The sequence below is a fragment of the Giraffa tippelskirchi genome, chromosome 3 (genome assembly GCF_054371585.1).
Source record: "Giraffa tippelskirchi isolate mGirTip1 chromosome 3, T2T-mGirTip1v1.2.pri, whole genome shotgun sequence".
NCBI classification, from domain to species: domain Eukaryota; kingdom Metazoa; phylum Chordata; class Mammalia; order Artiodactyla; family Giraffidae; genus Giraffa; species Giraffa tippelskirchi.
In genome coordinates this window covers 70,753,643-70,773,763 of record NC_137277.1, presented here as the reverse complement: position 1 = coordinate 70,773,763, position 20,121 = coordinate 70,753,643, and the positions used below count along the sequence as shown (strand labels likewise).

Genomic DNA, 20,121 nt, shown 5'->3' with positions numbered 1-20,121 from the left:
TTTTGTTGCAGATGTTCAAAGCACAGGCACATACTTGTGTATGGGATTTACCCTGGATTTAGGTAAGGTCTAATGTCTGATCTTTCTTAAAAAAAAAAGTGTGCTGACAAGAATGTTGTCTCTTTGAGACTATGAAGAAAAAAAATTTATAAAATCTTGAGTACTTAAAATATTCTGCACCCACCATTATCAAGGCCACAGAACAAATAACTCTTTCTTTTGCTCTTTTGCCACACTGAAAAATAACACTCAGAATCTACATTTATAAAGCAAAACAGTCTGATATTATACTCTCTTCTCATCAGTGTTATTTTTTTGCTGCCACATGGAGGAGCTAAGACATAAAGTTGCTAAAATATAAAAGCAATGACTTTTACTGAGTTGAAAGTGTTCACCATACCAAAGTTCCATTTTCTGAGAGATTATTAAAAAAAAATTCTGTATTTTTTATTTGGGTAAATTTCAAACAAAAAAGAGAATTTTTGAGATTGACTTCTTTTATTCAGCATAATTTCCTTAAGAGTCATTCAGGTTGTGTGTGTAACTATAGTCCATCTATTTTTATTGCTGAATAGTGTTCCATGGTATGGATGTACCATAGTTTGTTTAACCATTCACCCACTGAAGGATATTTGGTTTGTTTCTGACATTTGACTTTTACAAATAAGTCCACTGTGAATATCATTTCAAAAATATTTACAAGAATATAAATTGTAATCTCTTTGGTATAAATACCAAAAAATGCAGTTGCTGTGTCTTATGATAAGTTCATGTTAGTCTTCAGAGAAACTACCAAACTATATTTCAGAGTGGCTGTAACATTTTACATTCCCAGCAACAGCATCATCCTATAATTTTATTTGCTGATCTGGCAACCTTAATTACTAATATTAAGGATCTAACTTTCTTGATCAGTAAAGAATCTGCCTGCAGTGCGGGAGGCCTAGGTTTGATCCCTGGGTTGGGAAGATCCCCTGGAGGAGGGCATGGCAACCCACTGCAGTATTCTTGCCTGGAGAATCCCATGGATAGAGGAGTCTGGCAGGCTACGGTCCATCGGGTCACAAAGACTCAGACACGACTGAGCACCTAAGCACACACAACTTTCTTGATTCTCCTCACCATTTCCCCCAACATTTATTTCTGTTGGCAACATTCTTCTCTCTCATCTCCCTCTGCAACAGCGGCTACCTGGGGAAGCCATGGTTATGGAACTCCTCTGACCTTCCATTGAAACATCAGTGCCAGGGTCTCCTTAATCCATACCTTTCACCCAGAATACTCCTTCCCCAAGCTCCACTTTGTATAGCCAGCTGTTGAGTCTGCTTCTTTAGTTGACACCTCAGAGGAACTTAAACTCAATGTGTTTGAGTTTATGTTTCATTTCTTCCTTTCATTTAGGTCTCTGTTAAATTGTCATGTTTTTTAGAGGGAACTTTCCTGATCACTCAGTCTTAAATATTATATTCTGCCCTACATTATTATTTGTGTTATTTTTACTTATACAATCTAAGCTGTATTAGAAATCTGTTTGTGATCTAGATATAAATATAGAAATATATAGATACATTCATATATACATACCTGCATACATACACACACAAGTATGCTCACCGGGATGTAAGTTACACTAAAATAGGGACATTTTTCACCTGTTATATTATCCAACAATTAGCAAATGCTTGACCCATAGTAAAACTTTTTTTTAAGGAATAAATGAGTATGTGTAACATTAACTTGTTATGATTTGAGGGCCTAATTCAATTTTTATTTTATCAAAGTTTGTTGTTGTTTAGTCATTAAGTCGTGTCTGACTCTTTTGCAACCCCATGGACTGTAGCCCACTGTCCATGGGATTTCCCAGGCAAGAATACTAGTGTGTTGCCGTTTCCTTCTCCAGGGGATCTTCCTGACCCAAGGATCGAACTTGTGTCTCCTGCACTAGCAGGCAGACTCTTTACCACTGAGCCACCAGGAAAGCATTTATCAACGTTATCTATGTCCATTTTAAATATTTCCCCAAGATTTATAATGAAACAACAAAATGTTACCCAGCTCTTTCCCCAAGTGTCACTCACTGAGACAACTAATTTCAACTCATTATTTTCTTCTTTGTTTCTGGATAACCAGCTTAACTATCGTGCCTCAATTTGTCATATTTGTAGTGGTTGTCATCCTCCCTTGATTCCTGGGTTGTATTTCTTCTTTTGCTGTATTTTACATACTTTCCTCTTCTATGGAGAACTGGGACATGGGAATTTAAATTTTTAGTCCATCTTAGCACATATTTTTCCCCTCTGGTAATCTGTAATCTTGCCCTAAATCTTTTTTTTTTTTTTCCTTAGAATTTGAAGTTATTTTTCTTCCATCATTGCTGATGTGAAGTCTGATGTCGTATTTCCTGGCCTTTGTGGGATTTTTGTTTCTCTCTGGGTGGGATCTTTTATGGTCTTTTCTCTGTCTCTAGTGTATTGATGATGAGCCTTATGTACTTGTGTTTGTGTATGTGTTTTCACTCATTACAGTGCTGTAATCTTGCAATCCACAACTCCCCTGGCCTTGTTTCTCCTGCTAGTTAACAGCTTGATGGAGATGGGATGAGTTAACCCCTTGGCCATGGCTTGATTCAGTTCCTTCTTTTCCTTCACCCTTCAGACACCAGGTAGAGTGGGAAAATACAGAAACTAAAGTCCTTCCTCTAACCTGTATCATGTACAAGCCTTTTGAGAGCACTTATGACCAGAGTGGAGAAGGCAATGGCACCCCACTCCAGTACTCTTGCCTGGAAAATCCCATGGACAGAGGAACCTGGTAGGTTACAGTCCATGGGGTCGCTAAGAGTCGGACATGACTGAGCGACTTCACTTTCACTTTTCCCTTTCATGCACTGGAGAAGGGAATGGCAACCCACTCCAGTATTCTTGTCTGGGGAATCCTAGGGACGGCGGAGCCTGGTGGGCTGCCGTCTATGGGGTCGCACAGAGTCGGACACGACTGAAGCGACTTAGCAGCAGCAGCAGCAGCATGACCAGAGTATTTCGGTTGTTTGTGGGTTAGTGTGCTAGACTGTGTGTTCCTGAATGTAAGCATTTAAGCCCTTAACAGCGTGTTAAGGCAATTCCTCCCAGAATTAGCACCTGATGTTAAGATTTGGGAGGAAGTAGATTGTTAAGGAAGTGTTCCTAGGAACAACCAGTAAGGACATGGGAAGGCAGACAGATGAGGGGAAGAAATCAAGTGAATCCCCAGCTGCAGCCTGATTCTGAGGAAAGCTCTGCATCATGATGTTACACCTTAGAGTTTTCCCCACTTCCCAAGAAAGGGGCCGGCCCTCTGTACTTCTTCACCAGTCATTGGTTAAAGAATTGTTGTGATAGCAGAAAACTTCCAGGAGTTTATAGCTCTCAGTACTGGCAAAGGGAATCCTCTGAAAGTCTTGTTGTGAGCCCTTACCAGCAAAGTATGGGGAAGCTGGAGGATGGATTCCAGTGCTGATAAAGAGGATCCAAGGAGAGCTGAGCAGGCACCAATATCCAGTAAATTCTAGTTTCATCTCCAAAGAATCAGTAAATTAAGAAGTGGCTATCCCTCATAATTATAATACATTTTGCAGTTTACAAGGTTGTTTTTTTTTCTCTCTCATCTCTTATTGCAATTGGTCTTAAGAGCAATTTTGTAAGGAAAGAAGAACAATATTATTCTTATTTTTCAAGAATCATGACTTTTCTAATATTTTCAAATTCTAAGCCTAGGGTTTATTCCAGCATGCTGCATCACATTCAAGAGTCTTGTAAATATTTTATATATACATGGAATGCATACAAATACAAACTTTAATCAGAGGAAGCATTATGACTTTTTTAACTTAAACTATTATGAGGCATAATCTGCTTTTCAGTTTTAAAATTGTTCCCATTCAGTGCATCCAACATTACACAGAAGAAAAGGGTTAAGTGGGAAGCTCCATATCAGATGTCTTTTAAGTTTAGTTCCCACAGTCTTTGAAGACTTCTCCCTGTTTTATTACTCAGACGACTTAATTAAAGCCAATGTGAAAGAAACATATTAAAAGGTTCCTGGAGCACCACAAGAGTTTGATTCATTTAGAATGTACTTGGAGTTCTTCCATCATTTTCCCATATGGACCTATTTACATGACTCATGACATTGCTGCCAAAGTAAGGAATATTTTTCCATAAATATTTCCAGTAACTCTTACAGTCTGTTATCGACACATCAGACACTTCTTATAGTTCAATAATCACTTATCTATAAAGAGTTTGCTTTCACCTCCCAGTTCTGCTAACGCTAGACCAACCACTAATGGGGAATCTCTCAGTGATATGATAAATACAGAGATGTTGAGAACAGTTTACACCATAGATTTCTCAGAACTAAACAGCTTCTATTGTGTTAGCGCCCCTCCTATCACTTTATCCTTTCTGGATGATCTAAAACAGTGCTTCTCAAATCTGGTGGCCCATTGAAATCACCTGGGGAGCTTTAACATACACAGATGCCCTAACTCGGCCCCCAGCTAATTAAATCAGAGTCCCAGGCACTGGTCTGTTTAAATCTCTCATGTAATTATATCATACAGACAAAGTTGAGTACACTGACCTGAAACAGAAGAAAATGTGATGGGTCCATTGGTGTCAGGAATCAATTTTGTTGTCTTCCATATCTTAATGGCAACTTTTCAATTCCTTTTTAGCTGAGAATTTCTTCACTTATTGTGGTCTTTTTTGCAGGTGTGGTCAACCAACTTGAGATCACTTTGGGGCGAATATGGTGCTTAATGATATTACATCTAGACCTAATAGCAGTTTTTTGACATAGTTTAAACATATTAGAAAAAGAAACTGTTGTATCTTATAGAGTCTGAAAACTGAAACGTTTTTTCCTTAATGCTTCCGAGCTTCACTTTCTTTCCATGAGCTCATCAGAAAGGGGATCAGTAGTTATCTCCTGTATTTTCATCTCAGCTTTTCTATCAACCTTCCACTATTCTCCTGACCTATTACTATTTTCTAAGTCTATTCCTTATATTTTTAGTACAAGAAATCACCTGTGATGGTTTTAGAAATATAATTCCCTAGGCCTACCCTTATTATACCAAAGAATCTGCATTGTTATATTTTAACCGACTTCCTAGGTAATTCTCATGAAGGTAATACATAGAGCCCAGTTTAAAAAACAAAAGTCTAATTTCTTTAGTTATTGTTATTTTTTCAAGAATGAAAGAAGAAATCACATGTGATTTTAAAAGACACTCTGATATTGCTATTTTGTTCACTTCCATTCTGTGAGTTAACACATGAAAAAGATTCTACTTAATTATTTGATGTAAAGTATATACATGTACTGGAGAAGGGCATGGCAACCCACTCTAGTATTCTTGCCTGGAGAATCCCCATGGACAGAGGAGTCTGGCGGGCTACAGTCCATGGGGCTGCAGAGAGTCAGACATGACTGAGTGACTTAGCACCCACACATACACATATACATACCCATGCATATGCCTGTTTATTTAAGAATTGGTGAATTCATATCTCACTTTGGTGTTATGATTGGTAGTATGTGACAAGAGAAGAAGTCTTTGGAAAATTATATATGTCTAATGAATGTAACGACTATTTGCTATTTATTTAAAAATATTCTGTAGAATAAAATATCCACATGTCAATTCTAATTTGTCTTGAAAGTTTCATGATATTGGTCTTCTGTTTAGGAGGTATTGTATTGCTCCAGGATAGATATTTTATTCTAATGTGGTAATTATTATAAAACTTTTTTCTTTTGGGGAGGATAGGTTAGGTTTAAACTAAAAACCTCTAGGGATCCTTTAAAATTCTAGAGCATGTTTTTTTGTGTTTTTTTTTAATGTACTTTAGTTAATGGTTTTGATGAATATTGTATATTGGGTATTAAAAGTGTGTGTTTTTAAATTTTATATGCTAATTGGAAAACAAAGAAAAATGATGATTTACATTATAAACTGCATTAAACCACATTAAATTTTTTAAATATATTTTTGACAACATGAAAAAATGTATATACTTTAAATTTTCTGATAACAATTTTTTAATTGTTCACATGTTTTAAATTTTAAATTTGAGATCAACTTTATTCCTTTGGGCCCAACAAAATAACTTTAATTTTCTTTCCATTAAAAATCTGCAAGCAAATTATTTAGGAAAAGTGTAATTTAAAGAAGTCTTAGAATAATAGAATTGTATGTGACTAAGTAATGTGTTAATATTTTCATATAATGTAAAATAATATAAATTAGTAACTCCTCTGTGTTGGATTTGGATTTGAATTACTATCACATCATTCTATTATTCCATGATATATTTCAAAACGATTTAATGATATATGATGTAGTAAAGCCTGTCTCACAGTGACCATTTTCAGTTTCTTGGCAGCACAGAAGTAGAGCAGCCCAAAGGAACAGAAGTTGTGAGAGATGCTGTGAGGAAACTAAAGGTAAGCAAGCCCTCGAAGTAAGTGTCTCATATACTGAACTTACCTTTGGTCATCAGTAGATTGATGGAAATTCAAAGCATGAATAGCCCTGTGGCAGATAAGTCTTAGTAAAAATGTGCTGTTGAATCAATATCACCAGATCAAGGAAACATATTTAATGATAACTATGAAGACACAATTATTTTTCTGAATGTGGCACCATCTTCATGGTTTCTTAAGGTGTAATTTTTTATACTCAACAACAAAAAAAATGTAACAGTGATATTTCATGAGTGTTGGCATTCTGTAGCTTGCTTGGGCAATGTGGACTCACGCCCTAACTCAAAGACAACAATCTCCTGTAGTTGGAATAGCGAATCCACCAGTTGAAAATGTAGCAGCACAGTTCATTCCAAAGCAGCATTTTTCAGTGACACTGTACTTAATGGACAAATCCACAAGGGGCTGGCAGTATCCATGAGCAGACTCAGGGAACTGGTGAAAATAAAAGCAGAAAAGAACAGTAAGCAGCTCCACATACTCATAATCAGCAAATTTCCTGAGAAAATCTTATATAATTGCCATGCATCCTTTGCATGTTTTTCTAATTGTGCTCCATCCCCAAAGACATTGTTTCCTCTGAGATATTAAGATTCAAAAACTCCTTCAGCAGAATCCTCATGTTTATCACATTAAGAAAATTTACCACAACACTATTTTGTTAACACACTTTATTGTTATTCTCTCTGGTTGTTCTCAGAATTTTTTTGAGAAACAGCCCTCCTCTAACTTTATTTAGTTTTGAGATTATCCAATTATTATGTAGGATGGGTAGGCCTCTGCACCAGGCAAAGCCACAGACATTAAAATGTATTACTTTGCTTTGAGAATGTCATATCGGGTGGAATTTACTGAGTGTTTAAATTGAGAAAAAAGTTGAAGTGAGTTGACTTGTTTTCTGGGTAAAGAAATAAAAGTGTATAATTTTTATCCATTTATTTTACATAATTTTTATATTTTTAAAATATTTTATATTTTTCCTGTTTTTAAAGAAATATACTAAAAGTTTCCAAAGTGATATCACTCTCATTTGGGAAAAAAAGGGGACAACCTAATCATTACTTTTAACAATTCATTAGACCAAAAAAAAAAAAAAAAATTAGGCTTCCCTTGTGGCTCAGCTGGTAAAGAATCTGCCTGCACTGCGAGAGACCTGGGTTTGATCCCTGGGTTGGGAAGATCCCCTTGAGAAGGGAAAGGCTACCCATCCAGTATTCTGGCCTGGAGAATTCCATGGACTGTAGAGTCTATGGGGTCGCAAAGAGTCGGACATGACTGCGGGGCTTTCACTAGACACAAATGTACTTGTGCTTGTTTGGCAAATACTTTTAAGCCCTAAAACAGGATTTAAAAGGTCTCACAATTTATGGACAACATTTAGAATAAGATTCCATCTAAATGTTCAAAATGTTGCACACTTTGGACATGAGTCCAACTTCACTGTAATCAGAATGTTTATAAAGAATAATGATATTTATACTTACTGTTTCTTTGTACCCAGGAGGTCCTTTATGAAATGAACCCAAATCCAAACCCCAAAGTGTTCAATTATGTAGTGAGTGATAATATATGAAAAGATATTTGAGATGAAATGTCTTCTATAAAAGGCTAGTTTTTATGTGTTTTTGTGAAACTTTGTGTTTAGTTCTTACGTAGTTTCATGTTTGGAAATGTACTCTGTTAATAAAGGAATGTGATTTACAATAAGATAAAAATCATGCAATGTAGTTTAAAAAATGTATACTCAGTTGATAATAGCTTTTATCTTTCAAGTACCTTTCAAATTTATAAACAATCTTTAGTCTGTTGATTGCAAAATGTTTGTAGATCAGGGAAATATATATAAAGGTAATGATTCATGAAATAGTTAAAATAACAAAAAATGTTGTTTATTCACTTCTATCTTAATTTTTTTGTTTATTTGTGTCAAAGGTCAGATGCTACAACTCAAAGTATATAAGAGTATTTACATTTAAGAACTTAGACCCTAGCTCCTCTTTAATTCTGTTGTCATGTAAAGATAGCCAGAAGATGGTGCTATGGTTCTACTAAAAAAATAAATAAATAAAAAGAACAATTTGCTTATTAACTGGGTTTATATAATTTTAATTTACTGCTTATTTTTCTTAAACATATGTATTCTGTGTACTTTCTTATCCACTATATTTCAGTATTTGATTTTATTTTTCCCACAAGGTAACATTTTATTTAAACTTGGTAATTTTTCAGATGTTTGCAATATTAATCTATTAGCTTCTGACATTAAAGAAATATTCAAAATTTAAGGCTAATACAAAATGACAGAAAACTTCCATGATTTTCAATAATGTATTTTTTATGCTTCTATGATTATTTATGCCTAATTATTTCTCAAGAAAAATTTTAAAACTTTATTTTATTGGGTACTATTTTTCTGTTGTTTTGTGGAGAATTTACAATTATAAAGTTTTCTTCAATATCATAATTTTTATAAGTGTTTACTTTCAAAAGTTCTATATGTGACAAAACAACATGTTTTCTATTTCTCGATGACATTCAACAATCTCTGTCTCTTAATCATGTTTTAGTCTATGATTTAAGAAAATGCCAAAATTTTCAAAAAGTAGCAATCAAAAAACCCTTTCAACTTCTTATTGTTAGTATCAAAGTTACTTTTAGGAATTTTATTTTTAATAGTGATTTATTTATTTTTAATACAACTATTGCAGATGTCAGCAGGCTCATAAACAATGTCAGAAGTTTCATAAACAATCTGTTTGTGATATTTACATGAGGATGAATTTTGGTATGCAAGGCCAAAACTTGTTGGATTCTTTGGGAGATAACCAGGGAGCAGCATTCCTGGACCCCAGTTTTAGAGGACAGACCCCCTCATCCAAACAGAGCTAGCTTAAAATTACATGAAGGCATGTGGACTTAGGAATTAATAAAAAGTTCTGTTAAATCTAGGCCCACCAGTTTCTCCACTTGACTTCACACTCTCTGTGTAGCATCTGCAAATGGTTTTTGTTTTATAACCAGTTATTTAATTAATGAAATGATTAGAGCTTATTTTAGTTGTTAAAACATACACATATAACTCATTTCCCTGTGAGATTATCGAAACTTTTAATTAAATCAACAATTTATAAGAACCACAAAGAGGATTAGAATTAATTCATTAATTTGAATTGCTTAATAATGTGTATTACATTAATAATAAAGTTAGATTTCACTTTTTTAAGTCCTTTGAGAAATGAATAGAAATTGTTATGAGGATGATACTGAAACTCAATAGTGCTCCCTTTAAATTTTCTTTAGCTGTTCTATTTGCCAGTGGCATACATTTAACGTAGTACTTTAGTACTTTATACAGTACTTCTAGTAATACTTCATCATTTTGTGGTGATAAAAGCTTGTTTTTTTTGTTTGTTGTATCCAGATAGCCTCCAGAATTCTTAGGCTTTACTCCTTTTGAACATTTTTATTCGATTATTATATTTAAGTTTTACTAGTAGATCACTCTATCTAGATTACCAAAAAATATATTCACTGAAACAAAGATGAGGGGGAGAAAAAAAACTTCAAAAAAACTTTTTAAGCATTAGAATTCAAGTAGTAGGTAGGGCGAGAAAAGAATACAATATATGCATGAATACATCTTCAAAATATAAATTACAAGTATTTCAGAATGCAATTCAAAGGTCTGCAAGTAGTAAAAGACTTAGAGGGATCATGCAAGCTATAGGATAAGATTATCTTTAAAAAATACAAGCAGGAATGAGAATATTAAACTGTTTAAAATACAGATTGAACAAATATATCCTACAGCTTAAATGTTTTTCCAAGTCTGTGAAACAGTTAAAGCTGATTGCTACAGACCTATTTATGACCAAAATAACTTCCCTGAGACTTATTTTCTCATCTTTGAAATGGGCCGATCGGATTGGATGATCTCTGAATCTTCTTTGAGCACAATCACTTCATCTTGATGTGAAGCAAAGGAAAAGGTTTCAAAAGCCATAGATCAGATATTTTGTGTTTATTTTTCTTTTTCTGTCTCGTTCTCTTGCTTCCTCTCCCTCCCTCCTTGTTCCCCTCTTTATTTTCTCTACTTGTAGCCCCTACTTCTTCCCCTTGTTCAATTTTTCCCCTTCTTTCTTCCTTTCTTTTCTTTCTGACAGAGAAGACATAAGAGATAATTTTAATATTAGTTGTTGTTTTGTGATGGGTGTTTGGAAACTAAAAGAGGTCAGAGAAACGGTTGTGTCCTAATGTGAAAAAGGCTTCAAGAGCTATTGCTCATTGTCTGTTTCTGGAAAAGAGCAGCACCCAGGAAGCCAGTTTCGACTGCTTCCGCAGCCAGCCATGGGGCTGGCTTTGTTCAGATGCATTCACATGGATGGAAAGCAGCTGATTTATGTTGTCAGCCTCCATATGTGAAAACCCCCAAATTGTTTTGATTATAGCAATACAGGAAGAAGGTTATGAAGGGAAAAGAAACAAATTAATCCACTTTCTTTGGGAGAGAGCTGGGATAATTTGTAAAGGGTTGCACTGAAGAAAAATAAGTTTCTTAAAGACAAAAAAAAAAAAATCCCTGGCATGAATTAGTCACATTTATGTACAGAATGTAAGCCTGCTTAATACTGAGGAAAAAAACTGCCTATATTTGTAGGATAGGACAGAGAGCAAACTAAAAAATTATACCATCCAAAATGAAATAAAACAAATGGAACTCCTCCACCCACCCACCCTGCCCTGGATATCAAGGCAGACACTTCAAGGCATCCTTATATGCATTAATTATATTATTCTCCATGGCAGTACAAAGCCATGAAAAGAGAAAGAGGCCTTTAACCACTCTCTGTTCTGGGACTGAAGTATACCACATGTATTTACATCTGTCCTAAATTAGAAAGAAATACACAATGTAAATAAATATGACACCCAAAAGATGACCAGAACTCCACATTGCCTTACAGATAATCTATTTTGAATCAGGTTAGGGTGATCCATATGCTAAAAAAAAATATGTTATACTAGGAAATAACTTTTTGAAGCCCTGTAAGAGGGGTCAATAAATATAATTTTTTTCAATAGTTTTTTTCTGTTTCTTGAAAAGAAAGATAGAGGTAGGGGGAGGGAGGAGAGAAGGAAAGTCGGGAGAGTAGCATTGCCATATAAAACCAGTACATTTAAATATCTCTAGAATGAGTCTAGTTTTGAGTATTTTAGCTGGGATAATTATTTCAGTTTGAATATGGTAATCTGTCTCTTTTCATTCATTGTTTTCATTAGGTAGGACAATATACCGAACAAGGTAAGTATCTAGAAATGCAAAGATCTAGTGCTCTGGACTGCAAGTTTCCTAAAGTCATTAAAAACAAAAGATCCACAGAAAAAGATATTTCTGCTTATTTTCACACAAAGAGTTTTCATTTTCTGTTTGATATGAATATGATTTTTGAAATATCATGAAAGAAATATATTAAATTTTTTTTAAGTTATTGAGAATCAGTCTGATTATAATGATAGTAATGGTAGATCACAGTAATTTCTAAATATTTGGAGGCTGTGTGGGGTTTATAAAAATATAATGAGCAATAGGCAATAATTTATTTAATGAAATTTCAACATTGAATGTGAACTCTAAATATATGTTTGTGTTCATTTTCCATAAACAGAATTACAGTTTTGTAAATAAATTTTCATTTGTAGTTTGCAAGACACATCAAGAAATCTGAAGGCCAGAAAATTCCCAAAGTTGAGTTGCAAATCTCAATTTATGGAGTAAAAATTCTAGAACCCAAAACAAAGGTAAGGCTTATTTTTGAACATCAAAAGCATCCTACTCTTTCATTAATTGAAATCACACTCCTACGTTAATGAATATTTAAAATATGTTACCCAGTGGCTCAGGTGTAAAACATCTGCCTGCAATGCAGAAAGTGCAGATGTGGGTTCGATCTCTGGGTCAGGATGATTGACTGGAGTAGAAAATGGTAACCTACTCCAGTATTCATGCCAGTAAAATCTCATGAACAGAGGAGTCAGGCGGGCCGAAGTCCATGGAGTCGCAAACAGTCGGACACGTCTGAGCATATGCACGCACTCACCCACTGAAACTACCTAGTTCTCAGTTAATGACAATTTAAAACTCTATAGGATTTACAGGGGGGGAAACAATGTTTGGATTTGCTTTCTGAGTGGGTTGTTCTTCAGCCTGTGTCTGGGACGTAACAATCTATATTGAGTGTATTCAATGGTATTTGGTCTTGTATTTAGGAATTTTTCTTCATATGCTTTGAAAGAGATGTATTTAAGTTTGGTTCACGGAGTATGAAAGAAGATAAAAGCTGTATGATGTTCATTAAAGTGTTCTGACCAACCCTTATCACTTGTAGACATAATCAGTGTGTATTAGTTTACTATGGCTGTCATAATAAAATACCACAGCCCTGGTGGCTCCAACAATAGAAATTTATTTCTCACAGTTCTGGAGGCTGGAAGTCCATGAGTAAACTGACAGCAGCAGGCTTGGTTTCCTTTGAGGCTTCTCTCCTTGGCCAGCAAATGGCAGCCTTCTTGCTGTCTTTTCGCATGGTTGTCTGCACATACACTCCTGGTGTCTCTTTGTGTGTCTAATTTCTTCCCCTTATAAGGTCATCTCCTCTTATAAGCTGGCTTAAAACTTAACATTCAAAAAACTAAGATTGTGGCATCTAGTCCCATCATTAATGGCAAATAGATGGGGAAAAAGTGGAATTAGTGACAGATTTTCTTTTCTTGGGCTCCAAAATCACTGTGGATGGTGACTGCAGCCACCAAATTAAAAGACACTTGCTTCTTGGAAAAACATCTAGACAGCATATTAAAAACCCGAGACATCACTTGGCTGACAAAAGTCTACATAATCAAAACTATGGTTTTTCCAATAGTCATGTAAAGATGTGAGAGTTGGACCATAAAGAAGGCTGAGCACCAAAGAATTAAGGCTTTCGAATTGTGGTGCTACAGAAGATTCTTCAGAGTCCCTTGGACAGCAAGATGAAACCAGTTAATCCTAAAGGAAATCAAAACTGAATATTCATGGAAGGACTGATGCTGAAGCTGAAACTCCAATACTTTGGCCACCTGATGCAAAGAGCTGACTTACTAGAAAAGACCCTGATGCTGGGAAAGATTGACGGCAAGAGGAGAAGAGGGTGACAGAGGTTGAGATGGTTGGATGGCATTTCTGACTCAATGGACATAAGTTTGAGATACTGGGAGATACTGAAGGACAGGGAAGTCTAGTGAGCTATAGTTTATGGGGCCACAAAGAATGGGGCACAACTTAGGGAATGAATGACAACAACAACATAAGGACACAAATCAGATTGGATGAGGAGCCACTCTAATGACCTTATTTTAACTTAATCAACTCTGTCAAGCCTTATTTCCAATGAAGTTGGAAACACAATATAGTTGTGTTTTGAGGTATGTGGAAGTAAGCCTTCAACATATAAATTTGGGTGAGGGGACAAAATTCAGCACATAACACATGGTAATGCTGTAAATATGAGGTTCTTGTATATCTCCCCTACAGATCCAATGGAAAAAAAACATGAAAATATAATCTCTGCCAGATTCCAAAGTAGGAAAAACCACTAGACCATTCAGGTATGACCTAAATCAAATCCCTTACAATTAAACAGTGAAGGTGACAAATAGATTCAAGGGATTAGATTCAAGAGACAGAGTGCCTGAAGAACTATGGACAGAGGTTCGTGACACTGTACAGGAGGCAGTGATCAAGACCATCCCCAAGAAAAACAAACGTGAAAAGGCAAAATGGTTGTCTGTTCAGTTCAGTTCAGTCGCTCAGTCATGTCCGACTCTTTGCGACTCCATGGACTGCAGCACGCAAGGCCTCCCTGTCCAACACTAACTCCCGGAGTTTACTCAAACTCACGTCCATTGAGTCGGTGATGCCATCCAACCATCTCATCCTCTGTCCTCCCCTTCTCCTCCCGCCTTCAATCTTCCCAGCATCAGAGTCTTTTCAAATGAGTCAGCTCTTCGCATCAGGTGGCCAAAGTATTGGAGTTTCAGCTTCAGCATCAGTTCTTCCAATCAATATTCAAGACTGCTTTCCCTTAGGATGGACTAGTTGGATCTCCTTGCAGTCCAAGGGACTCCCAAGTCTGAGGAGGCCTTAAAAATAGCTGATAAAGGAAGAGAAGCTCAAGGCAAAGGAGAAAAGGAAAGATATACCCATTTGAATGCAGAGTTCCAAAGAATAGTAAGGAGAGATAAGAAAGCCTTCCTCAGTGATCAATGCAAAGAAATAGAGGAAAACAATAGAATGGGGAAGACTAGAGATCTCTTCAAGAGAATGAGAGATACCAAGGGAATATTTCATGCAAAATGGGCTCAATGAAGGACAGAAATGGTATGGACCCAACAGAAGCAGAAAATATTAAAAAGAGGTGGTATGAATACACAGAAGAACTATACAAAAAGATCTTCATGACCCAGATAACCACGATGGTGTAATCACTCACCTGGAGCCAGATGTCCTGGAATGTGAAGTGGGCCTTAGGAAGCATCACTATGCACAAAGGTAGTGGAGGTGATAGAATTCCAGTAGAGCTATTTCAAATCCTAAAAGATGATTTTGTGAAATTGTTGCATTCAATATGCCAGCAAATTTGGAAAACTCAGCAATGGCCACAGGACTGGAAAAGGTCAGTTTTCATTCCAATCCCAAAGAATGTTCAAACTACCGCACAATTGCACTCATCTCACACGTTAGCAAAGTAATGCTAAAAATTCTCCAATCCAGGCTTCAACAGTACATGAACTGTGAACTTCCAGATGTTCAAGCTGGATTTAGAAAAGGCAGAGGAACCAGAGATAAAATTGCCAACATCCACTGGATCATCGAAAAAGCAAAAGAGTTCCAGAAAAACATCTACTTCTACTTTATTGACCATGCCAAAGCCTTTGACTGTGTGGATAACAACAAACTATGGAATATTCTTAAAGAGATGGGAATAGCAGACCACCTGACCTTCCTGCTGAGAAATCTGTATACAGATCAAGAAGAAACAGTTAGAACTGGACATGGAACATCAGATTGGTCCCAAATTGGGAAGGGAGTACATGAAGACTGTATATTGTCACCCTGCTTATTTAACCTATACACAGAGTACATCATATGAAATGCCAGGATGGATGAAGCCCAAGCTGGAATCAAGGTGGCCAGGAGAAATATCAATAACCTCAGATATGCAGATGACACCACCCTTATGGCAGAAAGCGAAGAAAAACTAAAGAGCCTCTTGATGAAAGTGAAAGAGGAGAGAGAAAAATTTGGCTTAAAACTCAACATTTAGAAAACGAAGATCATGGCATCTGGTCCCATCACTTTATGGCAAATAGGTGGGGAAGCAATGGAAACAGTGAGAGACTTTATTGTTGGGGGCTCCAAAATCACTGCAGATGGGGACTGCAGCCATGAAATTAAAAGGTGCTTGCTCCTTGAAAGAAAAGCTATGACCAACCTAAACAGTATCTTAAAAAGCAAAGACATTACTTTGCCAAGAAAGATCCGTCTAGTCAAGGCTATGGTTTTTCCAGTAGTCATGTATGGATGTGAGAGTTGGACTATAAGGAAAGCTGAGCACCAAAGAATTGATGCTTTTGAACTGTGGTGTTGGAGAAGACTCTTGAGAGTCCCTTGGACAGCAAGGAGATCCAACCAGTTCATTCTAAAGGAGATTAGTCCTGGGTGTTCTTTGGAAGGACTGATGTTGAAGCTGAAACTCCAATACTTTGATCACCTGATGCAAAGAACTGACTCATTGGAAAAGACCCTGATGCTGGGAAAGATTGAAAGCGGGAGGAGAAGGGGATGACAGAGGATGGATGGCATCACCAACTCGATGGACATGAGTTAGAGTAAGCTCCGGGATTTGGTGATGGACAAGGGAAACCTGGTGTGCTGCAGTCTATGGGGTCACAAAGAGTTGGACACGACTGAGCAAATGAACTGAGCTGATACCACATTCACATTAATATGTAGTTGTGAATGTAATTTTCACCTAAAATTCCTGTGTTGAAGCCCAACTCTCAATATGGCCATATTTGGAGATAGAACCTTTAAGATAATTAAAGTTAAATGAGGTCAAAATTAGACCTTAATTCAATAAGACTGGTGTCCTTACAATAAGAGAAAGGGACATCAGGTATGCGTTGACCCAGAGGAAAGCTATGTAGGAACAGCAACAAGACATCCATCTATAAGCTGAGAGGCAAGGCTTCAGGAGAAACCAAACCTGCCAATTCCTTGATTTTGGACTTTAAGCCTCCAGAACTGCAAGAAAATAGATTTCTATTGTTGCAGCCATTCAATCTGTGGTATGTTGTTATGGGAGCCCTAGAAAATAAATATAGCTCTTTATTCATAATGCCTCCGAATTATTGTTTAGTAATTTTGATAAGATCATGAAAGTCAGTTTCAAAAAACTGATTAACATTCAACCCCAATTATTTTACAGATATATATTACCAATGCTTTCTTTTAATATGGTAGCATGTTTACTGACCAGGCTTCCCTGGTGGCTCAAATGGTAAAGAATCTGCCTACAATGCAAGAGACCTAGGTTCAATCCCTGGGTTGGGAAGATCCCCTGGAGGAAGGCATGGCAACCGACTCCAGTATTCTTGCCTGGAGAATCCCCATGGACAAAGGAGCCTAGCAGGTTGCAATCCATGGGGTCACAAAGAGTTGGACACTACTGAGCAACTAAGCAAGTTTACTAACCATTTAATTCAATTTGAAAGCCCTAGGAAATCTAGCCTGTAGACAGATTATGAAAATATTTTCATAGATCTGCAGAGTTTACTAATCCATCATTTGCCTCTGATTTCTTCAACTGATGTGTGTAACAACCCCTGACCATGTCTTGCTATTCAAAGAGTGGTCTGTATTAATACTGTTAAAACAAAAACTATGTCAATGAGGAAGAGACTGGCCAGTCAGGCAAAGTATAAGAGGATAGTCTCAGGAAAGATGCCTTCATCAGAAGCCTTAGTAAGTTGAGCATTTGTACCTCCTCGCTGTTGAAATGGCTGAATCAGGCTGTCTAGCAGTGACTAAACATTGCAGTCATACAGTATACAGCCTCATTTTAATTTTCATGCTTGCAAACAACTGTTTGATGACTTACCTTTGGTTTTATATGCAAGGAAAGAATGCAGTGCTGTAGACAATTTTTCTTAACATTTACTTTTATAGCTCATTTTTGTGTACTCATTTTCAGCTGATGATCAGTAATGTGAATCAGTTATAGATCAAATCTCAGCAAGCAAACATGTCAGTCTCTGAACTTAGAAGGATCCAGTGACAGATGCTATAGTTACAATCCTTTGTAGCTCAATCAGTAAAGAATCTGCCTGCAATGCAGGAGACCCAGGTTTGATTACTGGATGAAGAAGATCCCCTGGAGAAGGAAATGGCAACCCACTCCAGTATCCTTGCCTGGAGAATCCTACCAGGCTACAGTCTATTGGGTCGCAAGAGTCAGACATGATTTAGCAACTAAACCACCATACATATATATACACACACAGTATATATATATATATATATATATATATATATATATATATGTATGTAGTATTTGTCTTACTACTAATTAACAAGGTTGACTCAGTAATTTGGAAGCTGAATGTGTAAATCTTCTTCATTCATTGCTCCAATGGAAAACATTGCAGAAGTTGCAAGGATGATTTTCTTTAGACAGAAGAGATTCAAGACTATTTGAGTTTACATGAAGAGATGTACTGTATAATATGTTTCATATGAAATTGTATACAGATGAAGTTATGTTTTCAGCTGTAATATTAGTAGCAATAAAATAAAATGAAAAGATTCTGGTTCACAGGGTTCTGCCAATTCTGTAACCTTTTGGAAGTATATTAATCTGTCTAGACCTCACTATCCTCCTAAGTAAAACTGCACAGTTGAAAGTAATGGTATCTGAAGATCCCTTGTAGCTCAGGGAACCCGTGACCCTCTGGTCCTCTTTCCCCTTGTGTTTTTCTAAGTGCTATTAAAATGACTTAGCTAAATCCTGAGTCAGGAGGTTTATCTCATTATGTTTTTATTTAAGTTGAGGTGTATGTAATTATAAAACCAGAGTATGACAGATGATGTTAAATAAGTTGTATGTTATTATCACAGCTGGTATTCCAGAAAAAGAAAAAAGAAATCTCTTCAACTATGTTTATTTTCATCTGTGTTCACAGGAAGTTCAACACAATTGCCAGCTTCACAGAATATCATTTTGTGCAGATGATAAAACTGACAAGAGGATATTCACTTTCATATGCAAAGATTCCGAGTCAAATAAACATTTGTGCTATGTATTTGACAGCGAAAAGTGTGTAAGTATGCCAGATGTTTTAGGGTGGTTTGCTCTACTCTGCAAGCCAGGAATTGTCTTGTTTCTGGCATTAGTAAAGTATTTATAAACGAATAAGATCTGCAAATACTTAACTTCACTAATAGATTCTTCCTGTCATGAGAATATGCTTCAAAATTTCATCCTTAACTAAATTTCACATTCATGGGCACAAGCTTGCATGCAAATTTCTTTCCTTAGAATGTTGTGCTTATGTTATATGTTTACCTGTTTTATAATCACTTGACTTACTTGAAATTTTAAACTCAAATACAATTTAGTAATATGCATATAGTACAAATAGTAATGATAAAGCAAAGTATTTTTTCAGGAATGTCATGGATCTGATGAAAATAAATATTTTAAACTAGGAAATGAAATTTGTATGGCTCCTCAAAAAAAAAATCTCTGGTTCTTGATTTTCATTATTCAGAAAACTTTATATAATGAAATGTGATAGAATTGTGTGTATGTGTGCCTATATGAGTGATTGAGCTTGTGAATATAATCTAAAGTTCTTAGCAAATAAGAACAATTAGGATATTCCAAAGTTAAGCTCTCTAACAATTCTTTAATCATCTGGAATTCTTAAGGAAAACCCCTTATCTTGACTATATGCATAAGCTAATACTAATGATACCTAGTCTGAGGTCCTGTTATAAAATGCAGTATGTGAATTCCAAGCACACATTGTAGCCATTGATAGCTTTAAATGAGGAAGAACATTTAATCTCAACAGCAGGATTGCCTTAGACAGAAAGAAATTTAGTTTATTTATTGTTCATTTTATCATACTGTCAAAATAGCAGGGAAAATATTGTTTCACTATAATATATTTCTTTGATTTCAATACGTGGGCTTCTTAAAAACAAATACTTTTTTATCTGTCCATGTAACTCCTGCATCAGGTGGAAAATAGATGCTCAATGAATTTTTTCCTTTAAAAAGGCTATGTGGATAAATTGACAAAAGGTAGAGCAAGTTATTATCTCTATCTTTTAAACTATAGTTCTTTAAATAAGCAAACTAATGCACTAACCTATTTGGCATCATAATATGTTTTGAAAATTTGATGAATATTATGAAATATCTTGTCAGAATAATATCCTTATCTGTTTAAGACAATGTTATGTGAACTATATGGCATTTTGTATGAAAT

At 35.9% G+C, this 20,121-nt stretch overlaps 1 protein-coding gene across 43 annotated transcripts in view; it reads left to right on the top strand.

Annotated features, from left to right (window-relative positions):
* The window catches only part of GULP1 (GULP PTB domain containing engulfment adaptor 1), a 309,040-nt gene that overhangs the window by 239,358 nt on the left and 49,561 nt on the right, over positions 1 to 20,121 (top strand). For 36 of the 43 annotated variants that reach the window (XM_081579426.1, XM_081579403.1, XM_081579420.1 and 33 more), the window contains 3 exons: positions 6,418 to 6,489; positions 12,229 to 12,327; positions 18,808 to 18,945. The exons of 1 other annotated variant lie outside the window; for it this stretch is intronic. In XM_081579426.1, coding sequence (XP_081435552.1) covers positions 6,418 to 6,489; positions 12,229 to 12,327; positions 18,808 to 18,945 — 309 coding nt within the window. The remainder of the gene's footprint in view (positions 1 to 6,417; positions 6,490 to 12,228; positions 12,328 to 18,807; positions 18,946 to 20,121) is intronic. 6 more of the 43 variants (XM_081579414.1, XM_081579410.1, XM_081579396.1 and 3 more) reach the window with 2 other exon arrangements.